Raw genomic sequence first — 12,865 nt, forward strand, 5'->3', positions numbered from 1 at the left:
AAATTTGAACAAGGTGCTTTTTACCCCCTCGTCCAAATCACTGATGAAGATGTTGAACAGTGCGGGCCTGAGGACCGAGCCCTGTGGAACCCCACTGCCCACATCCTTCCAGGTTGAGAAGGACCCGTCCACCACCACTCTCTGGGTGCGGCCCTCCAGCCAGTTGGCGAGACCATTTGACTGTGTGGGTGTCAACACCACAGTCCCCCAGTTTCTTAATGAGAATGGGGTGAGAGACAGTGCCGCAAGAGGCTCATTTGCAAAGGGAAGGTGTGGATCCTGCTGCTACACGCATTCCCAGGGGAGCCATAGTGAAGTGTGTGTCCTGGATCTGTGCACAGCACAAGGGTGGGCTTTTGCTGTGGGCTGGGGTTGGGAGCAACACCAGACTCTTCCCAGTCAGGGGAGTCTGGGCCCAGGCTGCACACTGGGCAGGTGGTGGTGGTGTTGAGAGGGAGCCCACCCCAGGATTCACCATAGCCCCCTCCCAGTGCAGCCCCAGCCTCCCTTCTCCCCCACTGGGAAGAGCCTGGCACCACCCCTGGCCTGCAGCAGCAGCCTGCCTTCACCTTGCACACAGGTCTGGGGGACGCACCCCCTATAGCTCCCCCAGGGTTGTACATAGTGGCAGGATCCACCCCCTTCCCCACGCCCCTGGATGAGCCTCTTGCAGCTCTGTCCTGTGCCCTATCCTGCCCCAGCCCCACTCCCTCCTTCATCACGGGGGCCTCGATCTGCACCCCCACCCCATGTTCCTTCCCTCTCCAACGGACTTACTAGCTGGATGCTGCTCTCCAAACTTCAGGGCTACATATAAGCAATCAGATCAGTATCGGCCAAAATGGCCTATTAACAGGCCATTGGTATTGGCCCAAAAAACCTTTATCAGTGCACTCCTATTTGAAGGATACAGGTTTATGAAGACTTTGAGCCAAGAAGCAGATGTTAGCAGGTCAGGCAGGATCCTCCATGTAAGCTACAAAATTGTAAAGTGTACGTTGTTCCTTCTAAAATCTGTAGGCTCCAGGAGGCCATGAGTTGAGTTGTGACTATTGGGAGCTGATTGGTCTGGCTCCAGCAGGAGGAGCTGACAACCTGATCAATGAGGAGTCTGAGGTAGATGTGCAGCTTAACAACAGGCATATGATGCTCCGAGGCGAGAATATGGCCAAAATCTTTAAGGTGCGCTCCGTAGTTATGCAGTGCTTCAGGGATCACTTCTTTGACAGTGGCTACTACGAGGTAAGCACATGTTTTCTTGGGTAGAAGCTTTCTCTTGCCTTTTCTCCAGCAAAGGCCCTGTTTCTAATTGACCTAAATAAAATTGAACTTCCTAATTTAAGAGCCTTTATTTGAGTGACTTAATTCTTAACTCCACTAACAAGTTTTATTCTTTAACAGGTCACACCACCAACTTTAGTGCAGACACAGGTTGAAGGGGGCTCCACACTCTTCAAACTGGATTATTTTGGTGAAGAGGCCTTCTTGACACAGTCATCCCAGCTGTATCTGGAGACCTGCATCCCTGCATTAGGAGACACTTTTTGTATTGCCCAGTCATACAGAGCTGAGCAATCCAGGACACGCAGGCATCTTGCAGAGTATGGGAACATTTGTGATATATGTGTTACGTGCTTTAAAGAACAAGGGAGCACCAGTCAATCAGAAACAGTGGCAGTTATGAAAAAGATATCAGAATGTTATGCTAACATGCAGAGGACTGACCACAGTCACTTTGAAAACATCTTTTACCAGGTCTGGGTGAGAGACTGCATTAGACAAGCAGGACAAACAAGACTTAATCTACTTTATGGAGTTTTTCCTATTTGATTTTGTTGGGTGAAGTAGCAGTGAATGCCATAGTCTTAACTTGTGACAGGAAAATTATAAACAGAAAGGGGGCAAAGTGGCAGTAGTAATTGGTGTTGTTCTCTTTCATATGTAGGGTGACCGTATGGGACTATGGGAAATCTGGGATCACTCTCCCCTCTTTCCCTGCCCCACTCCCCTTCCCTTCAAAGTCAGTAATGCCACTAGGCAGGTGGGCAGCAACAGTGCCTGCCTGGAGCACCATGCCGCTTTGACTCCCTGCTGGACTGCACCCCATGTCCCTGCGATTCCAGGAGGCTTATTTTTAATATTCGCCAACTGTCTGGGACTCGCCTGCAAAATCCAGGACTGTCCCCAGCCAGACCAGGATGTATGGTTACCCTACTCATAGGGATTCTGTCCTCAATACCCACATCATCTTGCTTTATGTAGCTGAAGAGAGGGAACATGGATTTGTTAGTCAGATGAGTAACATTTACCTGTGGGACCTTATTTTTTAGATATACTCACATTGAAGCTGAATGCCCTTTCATAACCTTCGAAGACCTGTTGGATCGTCTGGAGAATCTGGTTTGTGATGTAGTGGACAGAGTCTTGAAATCACCTGTGTCAGCCTTCTTGTATGAGCTAAACCCGGTAGGTAGTAGCGTGGAAAGCAGCTCTGAATAGTCATTGCTGTATGTCAACAAATGTAACTTAACGCCGCTCCCCCTCCCCCCCAAAACATATATATAGCCACCTGTTCAGAGTGGTAGTTAATGCATAGTGATGAGCAAATGTAAAGAACCCTTGAATGACTTCAAAAGGAGCCCAGCCTCTAGAATGTAGATAACCCTAATTCAGGACAAGCTGTTGTGTTTTTGTACTGAGGCTGCCTATGCCAAGACCCCACTGCTAGGCAATATATAAATGCAATGAAAAGATGGTCTTTGCCTCAGTGAATGTACAGTCCAGATTTAAGATGGATAGCAGGGGTATACAGACAGGAGGAATACAAGGAAGCAGTGGGTGTAAGATTGACCATTTATTGGTGTGTTCCTCTGTGCCTCAGGTTTAGAGCTCACAAAGATGGCTCCTTGCTTGTCCTTCTGTTTGTCTGAGGTGACCTATCCTACTTTGTCTTTGCAGTCACCCTACCAAAGTGGGCTAACAGCCTCCTACTACCAACTTGCTTCCTCTCAGTCACTAGGTTCTGTATTGCATAGCACGTGGATTAGAATATCTCCAGTCATCTTGGCCTGTTGCTACCTCAAGTACTGCTATCCTCCTATTTGTGCAGTCAGTCTCAGACTGTAGTCAGAGCCTAGTATTGAGGAGGTGACAAGGAACACAAGATAGGGAGTAAAGCCTTTTTCTTAGTCTCAGTCCTGTGTCCCAGCAGCTGGAAATCTTCTGTCTTGATTTAGTGTTCTTCATTGTTACCTGTTGTAATCCTGATCAGTGCTCAATACCTGGTGCTCTTGTACCAATGTGACCATACACAGGGGAGTGGCATTTACCCCTGTGGGATTGTATATGTTCCCTGGGCCCTGCAGAGCTTTCTGTGGCTTCCAAAATTCTGTAGGGAGGAGTGGGTGTTCTCTGCATCCATTGCTTCCTTCCAGATGTGAAACTGCAGTGGGCTTTGTAAACAAGCTCCCTAGAAACTGCCCCTGAAAATTCAGCATGTTTAATATTAAACGCATGGAACAGTATAATTTATTTGTACTTTGATCTTTTCTGCCATACATTTGGTTTTACCCCTTGCTCCCATGGTTCAAAATACAACTAGTTACTTGGATTGTGAGCAGTTTGGGGCAGGTATTATCATGTTATTTGTACAGCCTCCAGTACTTTGGCATTCTAGCCTGTGACTGGGGCAGCTACATAATTGCACAATGTAAATAACTGATGCTCTGCTACCAGGTAATATGTTAAAAGTTCCCATAGATTCTTCTACACTGCAGAAATGTGCACACGCTACAGATAAGGTCCAAGACCAGCAGAGGGAGCTAGGAGATTCAGCTTTTGTGAAGAGGGAGATGTATATAGACTGCTGGGAGTGAGTGAATCCAGGGCCTGGATTGGCTATGTTAAAACTGTCTGGTTTGTCACTGTCACCCTGGACTGTAAATCCATTCTAGGAACACATCAGCCAAGTAGAATAATGCCTCTTTTTAACCAGGCTGCTGCTCTAATCATGTTTTCATGTGTGTCTCATCTTTAACCTGCAGAACTTCCAGCCCCCTAAACGCCCTTTCAAACGAATGAACTATACAGATGCCATTATTTGGCTAAAGGAACATGATGTGAAGAAGGAAGATGGCACTTACTATGAATTTGGAGAAGTAAGGCACACATCTTGCCTGTTCTTTTAATGTTGTAAAAGAAATTTGGAGTTCAGTACTGAAATTGTCCAGTACCTATGGTTTCCTTCTTAATTTGTTGCCTGGATAATGATGCAATGGATTCCTGCAGTGGCTTTGTGAAGCACATACTGACCTTTATTTCCAACAAGCTGGTCTTCCAGCTGTCCATCATGTAGTGTTAAATGGGGCTACAATTTCACCCCTTGTCAAGTCAGTAGTAGTTTTGCTGTTTACTTTACTGGGGCTCGCATTCCATCCAAAGCTCTCTTTCTGGTGGAAGCTGAGAGGAGTTACAACACTTATCAAATATAATTGGGCAAATTTACATGAGATTAATGCACCATCTTCGTCTTCTGAACATCAGGCTTCAAAATCCCCTAGCCAGTGCTTAGGAAGAGGTTGAAGAGGGTAGCAGACCTATAGAGCAGGCAGGGTCTTCACAAAGCTTTAAGGCAGTTCTCAACCCTTTTGGACTTGAGGTACCCTTGGATAGACTTGAGGCATTCCTCGGAAAATGCCAGCGTTTAGGTTTTACTTTTTTTCTTCTTTGCCTACTGAAAAATAATAGTTGTTTTTCTAGTGCAAAGAGCTCAGAAAGAGCAGAGCTATCGTTTCTATTGGAAATCTGGGTTTATCTTGTGAATCATGTTTGTAAACCTAACAGTGCTAACATTATATGGCACCCTTGAAAGGATCTCGGAGAACCCCAAGATACCACGACATCTAGGTTGAGAATCAGTGGCTTCAGGGTTCACTGGAAAATCCAGGTATATTGTAGGGGTGAAGAGGAACTTGAATACAGACAGACATTGATTCCACCTGGCTTCCCTTCTCTTACCAACACAGCTTAACCAGGCATTTGTGCTAGCGTTCCTCCTTCCTGCTGTGTGATTAATAGGGGCTTTGAAAGGGATGCTGGCTGCAGTGCTTCTAGCTCTGAAATGGAAATTGCTGTATAGGTTAAAAAATGGGGAAAAATATTTTTTGATTAAATTTTTGGCTAAAAAGTTTCAGTCACAATTCAACAAATTCTAGATAGTAAACACTAGAGTTAAATCTTGTTGGTAAAAAAACCCCCCGAAAACATTCATCTGTGTCTTGTTCTGCCTTTCTGAATGGGAACTTTATGCTCCCTCCTCATTTTACCCCCTACAGAAGGCTTTGCATTGATGTGAGCATATAATCTGCGCATCATTTCCTCCCTAGCCAGCTCTTGCCTTTTCCTGGATGTAAGGTTCTCAGCACTCTTCTTTATATAACAAGAGACTCCAGTCACGCAGGCTAAGTAATGCTTATTTCGGCCTTGACATAGCCTCTCTGAGACTGTAGTCATGATGCCACAGCTCCTGTAGGAGCCTGAGTTACTCAGTTCTTTCTCAGCAACTGGACTACGCACCCCCCCCGCCCATCTAATTTCTTTTAAATTTGGTATTTTTTGCAATATGAGTTAGGCTGAAGCAGCTTCTGAATCCAGTTGTTGATGCATCTGCCTCTGTTAGTCCCCGAGATAATCCAGAATTGGAAGGGAGATCAGTCTGTAGATTAAATCCCTAATAAACCTTCCATATGTATCTTAAACCAACCAATAAAACAAAAGCAGTAGTGCAAATGAATGGCAATCTTTTGCTAACTGTCATTAACTGGAAGAGTGCTGGTTATAGCTGTTGGAATTGGATCCTTTTTAGTTTCTTCTCCTTCACCAGTTAGTTCACCTGACAGCAAATTCAGTCAGCAACTTGTGATGGGTTTGAAGGGGGAGCTGAATCTATGACTGTTCTGTATATTTTTCTCTCTGCCTAGTATGAGTCTTAAAAGTTGTTGCTTTTGGAAGTCCAGAATTGGTAACATACTTTTGAAGCCTATTTTGTTAGGTGTCATTCTAGATTTTTATTTTTTATTATTATTATTATTACTACTACTACTACTACATGTTAGTCAGGGCTTTGATATCAAAATGCAAGTAACTTGTCTTTAGATGATTGGTCAACATAGTAATATATCAAATTTCAAAATTGAGGTGGTTAAAGGCCCAGCAGTCGCATCTAGGCTAAGTCAAAAAGCCTGAGGCAGCTTCCTCTAAACTGCCTAGATTGAACCAATAACTAACTTAACTGCTGACATTCAGTTTTCAATTGGGAAAGGCAGGGGGACACCTGCACTGACCCAGGCCAGGAGGCATGGGGTTCTAGAGCACGTTTCCCAGCCTGCTGGCCATTGCCAGCCCAGGCAAGTGGGGCCATCCCTGATTGGGTCCCCAGCACAAGTCCCCATGCCCCTGCTGTCCCCCCACAGGGGGTTGGGGAGCCCCCTCCCTGGTGCTAGCCTACCTTGGAGCAGCCCTGGGGAGCTGAAGAGAAATCCCCACACCCTTTCCAGCTGCTGATTTGCTTTAGTTGCTGCCACAGGGGGGAGGAGTCCTCCAGGTGGGTACCTGCCCATGCAGCCCAGCATGGGGGCACCAGAGAACCCCTGCCTTGGGGGGTCTTCCCCCCCTCCCCAGCCTGGGACAGCCCCAGGGAGCAGAGGGGAATTCTTCCTCTCCCAAACCCCACAGCTGCTTGCGTCAGTCCCTGCAAGAATTGGGGAGAGCCTCAGGGAGCAAAGGGAAATTCTTCCGCTCGCTCACAACTGGTTTTTGCATCAGACTCTCAGCAGCTGAGACAAAACTGGCTTCAGAGGAGCAGGAGAATTTCCTTCCTCTCCCTGAGACTCACCGGCTAAGGCAAGCAGCTGTAGGGGTCAGGAGGGGAGGAATTCCCTTCATCTTCCTGGAGCTGTCTCAGGCTGGGGTGGGGGGAAGCCCCCCAAGGCAGGGGCTCCCTGGTGCCCCCATGCTAGGCTGCATGGGCAGGCACCTACCTGGAGGACTTCTCCCTCCCTGCTGTGGCAGCAGCTGAAGCAATCGGCAGCTGGGAAGGGGAGGGAGCAGCCTTGGAGAGCTGAGGGGATTGCTTCAGATGCTGCCACAGGAGGGAGGGAGAAATCCTCCAGGTAGGTGCCTACCCATGTAAGCAGATTTTGTGGGGAGGGGGAAGGGGACAGTTCCCCCCCCCACCCCCCAGCTCCCTGGGCTGCCTCAGCAGGGGCGGGGGGGAGGGCTGCCAAGGGTTGAAAAGCCCCCACCACAGAGCCACCCCTCATGCTGTTGGGTTGGCATATGCAGGCCAGGGAGTAGAGGAGGAGGGCAGTCCCTGCTCCACTGGAACAGGCAGCACAGCTCAGGGCTGCAAAGCATCCTGGGATGCTGTGGGACTGAGTTAACTTGAACCAGGAAGGGGTCTAGGACAGAAATTCCATAAACCAATTTGACCTAAATCAGTTAAGTCTGATGCTATATTCAACCAGGTTTATCTTAAACTGGCTTTCACCATTTTGAAAGTGGCTTATGTTTACTGCCATGTTACAGGTTTTAAACCAGTTTCTTGTCACTTAAACTGGTTTATGTGCAAGTTCTGTCCCTAGCCCTAATGTGCATAGGACAGATGCACAGATTTCAGAGTTGGGTAAACCTATTCTCTAACAGGAACTGATTGTTCAAAGGGACTCCAGTTTCTTCTCAGTTTTCAGTCTTAATGTGTGAGGGTTCCCAGTTCTTAATCCAGAATGCAGTGAATATAGCAGGGAGTGGGGAGCAGGGTCTTCTTCCTTGGGTCTCCTGGGTTTATTTCTAAACTGCTTCTTGTCCTTGCAGCAGCAGAATATTGACTCTGCCCTTGTAAACCCTCTCCCCTCCCCACCACCAGCAGCACGTGTTTTTTGGTTGGTGTGCCTGGTTGTTGTGTGATAGGGCTGTTTGTGTAATTTGATGAGCAGGTTATACCAGTGATTCTCACCCATGCCACAAAATCCTCTGAAAGTGCCACAATCTGTCATGCAGTATTATCACTGTGTTGTCTAAGCAAACACCTACACAAGATTCACAGATAAAGTCGGAGATTTTAAATAAGAATCCGTAGTGTCAAAAACATTCTGGCTTGTTATGGTGTAGGCTAGGAGTTCTTTGCAACAGGATAATGGCTATTATTTTCCATGGGCTCAAGTGTCTTAGTTGTTGTTGTTCATGTGCATTTTTTCAATGTTGTTTAAAAAGTGTATTTCTAGTTATTATTGAATACAGTGCGTAAAGAATAAAGTAGTTTTTGAAGTGGGGTGCCACTAAATTCTGAAAAGGTTTGAAGGGGGTGCCTTGAGTCTAATTATAGTTGAGAACAACTTAGTGGGTTAGACACTGGTATAGAATAGCTTGGATATGCATGATCCTGTTTTGAGCAGAGCGGTGGACTAGATGGCCTCAGGACTCTTTCAGCCTTTTCTGTGAAGCTAGAATATTATTTCTTAGTCTGAATTTTAATTAATATAAAGGAGGTTTAAATAGCACTGTCTTGAGGAATTGGTTTCTTCTTTCCTTTTGTTCCAAAGCCACTTTTGTCTTTGGGGTTATGTTCTTTGTCTTTTCATACCTGACATCAGTGGGATAAAAGCCTGGAGCCTAACTCTGGGTCTTGTGATTTGTTTCTGGTTGTAAATATTAATAAATTCTTGCTGTACTTCAGGATATCCCAGAAGCTCCTGAGAGACAGATGACAGACACCATTAATGAGCCAATCTTGCTGTGCCGATTTCCTGCTGAGATAAAGTCCTTTTACATGCAGCGTTGTCCTGAGGATTCCCGGCTTACTGAATCTGTGAGTGTTTTACACCTTGTTGCAGTATGTGAATGAAGGGCTGGTGGCAGAATAAGCTGGTGGGATGCGTATGGGATTGTATTGTGCCAAGCTTGTCTAGCTTAAAAAAAGAAATATTGAGGTAACCGTACACCAGTAGCCAGAGTAATTCATGTCATCAGCTGGCTGAATTCTGCACAAATACTGTATTTAGACAGGTAAATATTATGAGAAAAAGGATCTCTTTATTGGTGAAAGGCAGGAGAGCTCGATGCTGTTCTAGGATTTATGCTTTTTTGTGGGTGAGATTTTAAGGCTACACAAACCATTGGAGATTAAACCAAATGACTCCCTTGACTTCTCTGTGCTCAGTGTCCTCCATCAGAAAATGACATAAATAGAACTCGGCTTCTCTCCTCTCCCTTGATGAGGGTTAAGTAAATTAATTCAAGTTTGCCCCTTTGAAATCCTCTAACACTATCTGCTGGAGAAGTACATTGGTGCTAACATTTTAAGCCTACATTTTTGTTTGTTTTGAAGTAGCTTATTTGTAATAGTTTAGTGTCTTGTTTCATTCAGGTTGATGTGTTGATGCCTAATGTTGGTGAGATTGTTGGAGGCTCAATGCGTACCTGGGACAGTGATGAGCTTTTAGAGGGTTATAAAAGGGAAGGCATTGATCACACACCATACTACTGGTACACAGATCAGGTATGTGGAACAGATTTTACTCCCTTGTCAGTAAGAAACCACACGTAGGTGGTCCTTGTTTTGTTTTGGTTTTTTGTTCAAAAACAGTGGAGGTGAGATATCTTAGTGGCCAAGTCTTCTTTGCTTTTTGGCCACAAGATTCACTGCATTTTTGCAGCTGGTTACTGTGACAAGGCAGATTTTGGGCTGTTGAAATTTGATTTCACATACAGGCCTTTATTGGAGCTCCCTGCTTCTGCCCTTATTTTTTGCCTGCTTGAATGTCGCTTAGTAGTAGCAGTCTCTCTTGGCAGCTTCAGCATTTTCAACAAAAATATAAAAAAGAAAAAGGCCTCAATGGACAATGGAGCAGGTTGATTTATTGGGAATTGAACAGCCAGCACAACCGGTATAATTTCGTGTAGATGGGGTTGTGCCAGAGAGAAGAAAGAAAGAAGAGTTCACTTTAGAGACACCTCCACAGACAGAGCTGGCAGGAGAAGAAAAGTGCCACAGTCCTTTCTTTTTTTAGATTAGCTGATACAGTGAATTGGACACTTTCAGTGGAAAGAGAACACTTCTGTTTCCCATATGTCATTCCAGAGACAATCCCTGAGTGTGGCTGTCTTTTAAATACCCATGTAGATTGGTAAGAGGCAGATGTGTTCTTTAATCTCTTTTCTTTCTATTGTTTCATAGCGTAAATATGGCACGTGCCCTCATGGTGGGTACGGCCTGGGCTTGGAGCGATTCTTAACATGGATTCTGAATAGATACCACATCCGTGACGTATGCCTGTACCCGCGCTTTGTACAGCGCTGCAAACCATAGCTGCAGTGCTCTGTCGGACAGCTTCATCAGGAAATCAACCTTTAAAATCCTGTGCTTGGAAAAGATCAGTGCACTCTGTCATCCTCCAATCCATCTGAGAGCTACAGTTGCTTGTTAATAAAGTTGTGCAGTATAATCATTCTACTGAAACAAAGTTCTGATCTAGCAGCTGGAAAGAGAATACCCTAAGGGAACACTAGCACTTTAAAATACAAGTCTAGAAAAATTCCAGTTTGCTGTCTTAAATTCCTATCATATTCAGCATTTAGTTAACAATAGCAGGGATTTTGTGTTAGAATGGTGTATGAAACATGCAGTTTTCAGGACTTAAAACTCCTGTGATTTTAACATTTAACCTGTCTGTCTTAGCAAACTTTCAGGGCCTTAGACTTTCTTTAAAAACACCTGGCCTTACTTCTCCTTGTTTGTGATTTTGTTTTAGTTGCATTAAATGTATTAAAAGTTGCAAAAATATTTGTAACTGACAGTGTTCATTTTAAACGTTATGTGGGAAGACATCATGTAAACTATAAAGAAACACAAATGGTAGAGTAGTTGTTCCCAATCCTTTGCTTCTTACCCAAAGAAAGGTCTTGTTGAAGTTGATGAGAATTTTTCCCCTCGAAGAATAGGATTCAGCAGAGAATCCTAATAAAAAGAGCTCTGCTTTCTTTTGGTATAGTTGATTAATCAGGAATTATATCTGCCCCAATTCTGCAAAGTGCAGAGTACTGTTCATTGCTGCCACTGTCTGTCAGATGAATAATCTGCATCTTGCAGTTCTGAGCCCATGGTCAGCATCAGTCCCCAATGTACAATCCTTGCGCTGAAATAGTGCAGAGGTGGATGTGTTCTCAGATTCCTCTAATGGACACATGCCTGGTTCAGTTCTCTTTAATTGGTCACTGCTGCTTGATACAAAGGAAGGAAACTTAATTTTAAAGATGGTTAAATTATTTTGTACTTTTGAAATGAATGTATTTGGTTTTAAGCCAACAGTTATCATATGGACAAAAATGTTAATTTCAGTAGTGCACTTCGATAGTTTACACGATAACAGGCTTTTCTAATGCAATAGTTTCTTGCCTCCCAAATGGCTCTGTACTGAGTAAAGTACATATGAGAAGGCTTAGTGTACTGTTCTTCATTTTGGCAGGTTCTCCTTGGTCATAAGTTATCAAATCTTATTTAATAATTTAAATGTCAAGTGTGAAACCATCAGAATGCTTTTTAGCCATAAATGAAGTCAACCTTACTGGAACAAATGGGTGGGTGTATCATTTGATACCTGCCTCGGGACCTAGTCTGTACTTTAAATTTACACTGTATTTGTCAAACAGTTTTTGCTACAGAAATATTTAGTCAAGCTTTTCTACCCCCTGTTAGAATCTTGCATGTTACAAACAAACTGATTTAATCAGGCAATCAATAAATTCATGGCAACATAGAAATGTGTCTTTTGGTTCATTTTTAAATTGCGTATCTGTGTTTTTGTTTTTCAAACTGGCTTTGTTAACAACCCCACCATGTGTAAGGAAGGTCTACAATTAGGAAAGTTGAATCAAATTGATGAACAATGTGAATTTGAATTGCATTAAACCCCTGCATGGATTTTTTTTCATTCAGAAGTAAAGGGTTTTCAGTTTGCTTTACTTTTAATCCCTTTTAAATAAAACGGTAGCTCTCAACCTTTGTAACTTTTGTGAAGTGAGTGGAACCCCAGTTGACAATAACTGTGATAGAGGAACATGCAAGGTAACTCTTCTTTAAAAAAAAAAAAAGAAAATTCCTAGATTTCAAGTTATTGTGTTTGTTAAGAAACACCATCTTAAAATTAATTTTAAAAAGGGATTACTATGTAAAATCTTCTCTTCCTCTTTCCAGACCCAGCCTCCCTTACAAATCTGGGCTTCCTGTGCTTCTTGTATGGGCAAGCATTTGGCACAGCTCTGTAAGACAATCCCTGACAGTCCAGGCCTGCTTCCCTTTGCTGCCAGGACATCCGTCAGTGCTGGTAGAAACAACCCTTGTCAGAGATGCCAGGGCCTAAAGGGGCAACTGCAGAACTCTGCCTTCTTAAGCCTACTTTATTTTTTTTAACCTAAGTTTGTGATCATTGGCAGCTTAACTCTGGGCCCTGCCTGTAGAGGGCAAGTGCCCCTCATTACATTTAGCAGTTGGTGGTGCTTTGCAAAGTAGTGGATGTTAGGGCTGTGCTAGGCTTCAAACAGAGCTTCGGATCTGGAGAAGCTTCAGATGGTTCGATGTCCAAAACAGCAAGTCCGGATTGAAGCGCTGGCTTTGTTTGGCTTTCCAAAGTGGTTTGGAGCTTCCAAAGTGCTTTGGAAAAGCTTCCGAGCTGCTTCAGAGATCCGGTCATATGGTATAATGGGGAATCAATGAAATATCTATAACTTTGTCGGGTTTTTTTGTCTGATTTGGATGAAATTGGGATTGTAGCCTCTGCTGAGAGCGTGAAGCCTGCTAAGTTTCAAGAAGATC

General features: G+C 44.2%; 1 protein-coding gene across 2 annotated transcripts in view; it reads left to right on the forward strand.

Annotated features, from left to right (window-relative positions):
- NARS (asparaginyl-tRNA synthetase) overlaps positions 1-11,814 on the forward strand; it is a 24,527-nt gene extending 12,713 nt beyond the window's left edge. For both annotated transcript variants that reach the window (XM_019531747.1, XM_019531746.1), the window contains exons 9-15: positions 1,021-1,242; positions 1,402-1,601; positions 2,331-2,466; positions 4,044-4,157; positions 8,732-8,863; positions 9,422-9,553; positions 10,232-11,814. In XM_019531747.1, the coding sequence (XP_019387292.1) occupies positions 1,021-1,242; positions 1,402-1,601; positions 2,331-2,466; positions 4,044-4,157; positions 8,732-8,863; positions 9,422-9,553; positions 10,232-10,363 (1,068 nt within the window). In that variant the 3' untranslated portion in view covers positions 10,364-11,814. The remainder of the gene's footprint in view (positions 1-1,020; positions 1,243-1,401; positions 1,602-2,330; positions 2,467-4,043; positions 4,158-8,731; positions 8,864-9,421; positions 9,554-10,231) is intronic.
- The last annotated feature ends 1,051 nt before the right edge of the window (positions 11,815-12,865 follow it).

Source organism: Crocodylus porosus, unplaced genomic scaffold, assembly GCF_001723895.1.
Source record: "Crocodylus porosus isolate Cpor-Errol unplaced genomic scaffold, CroPor_comp1, whole genome shotgun sequence".
NCBI lineage: Eukaryota > Metazoa > Chordata > Crocodylia > Crocodylidae > Crocodylus > Crocodylus porosus.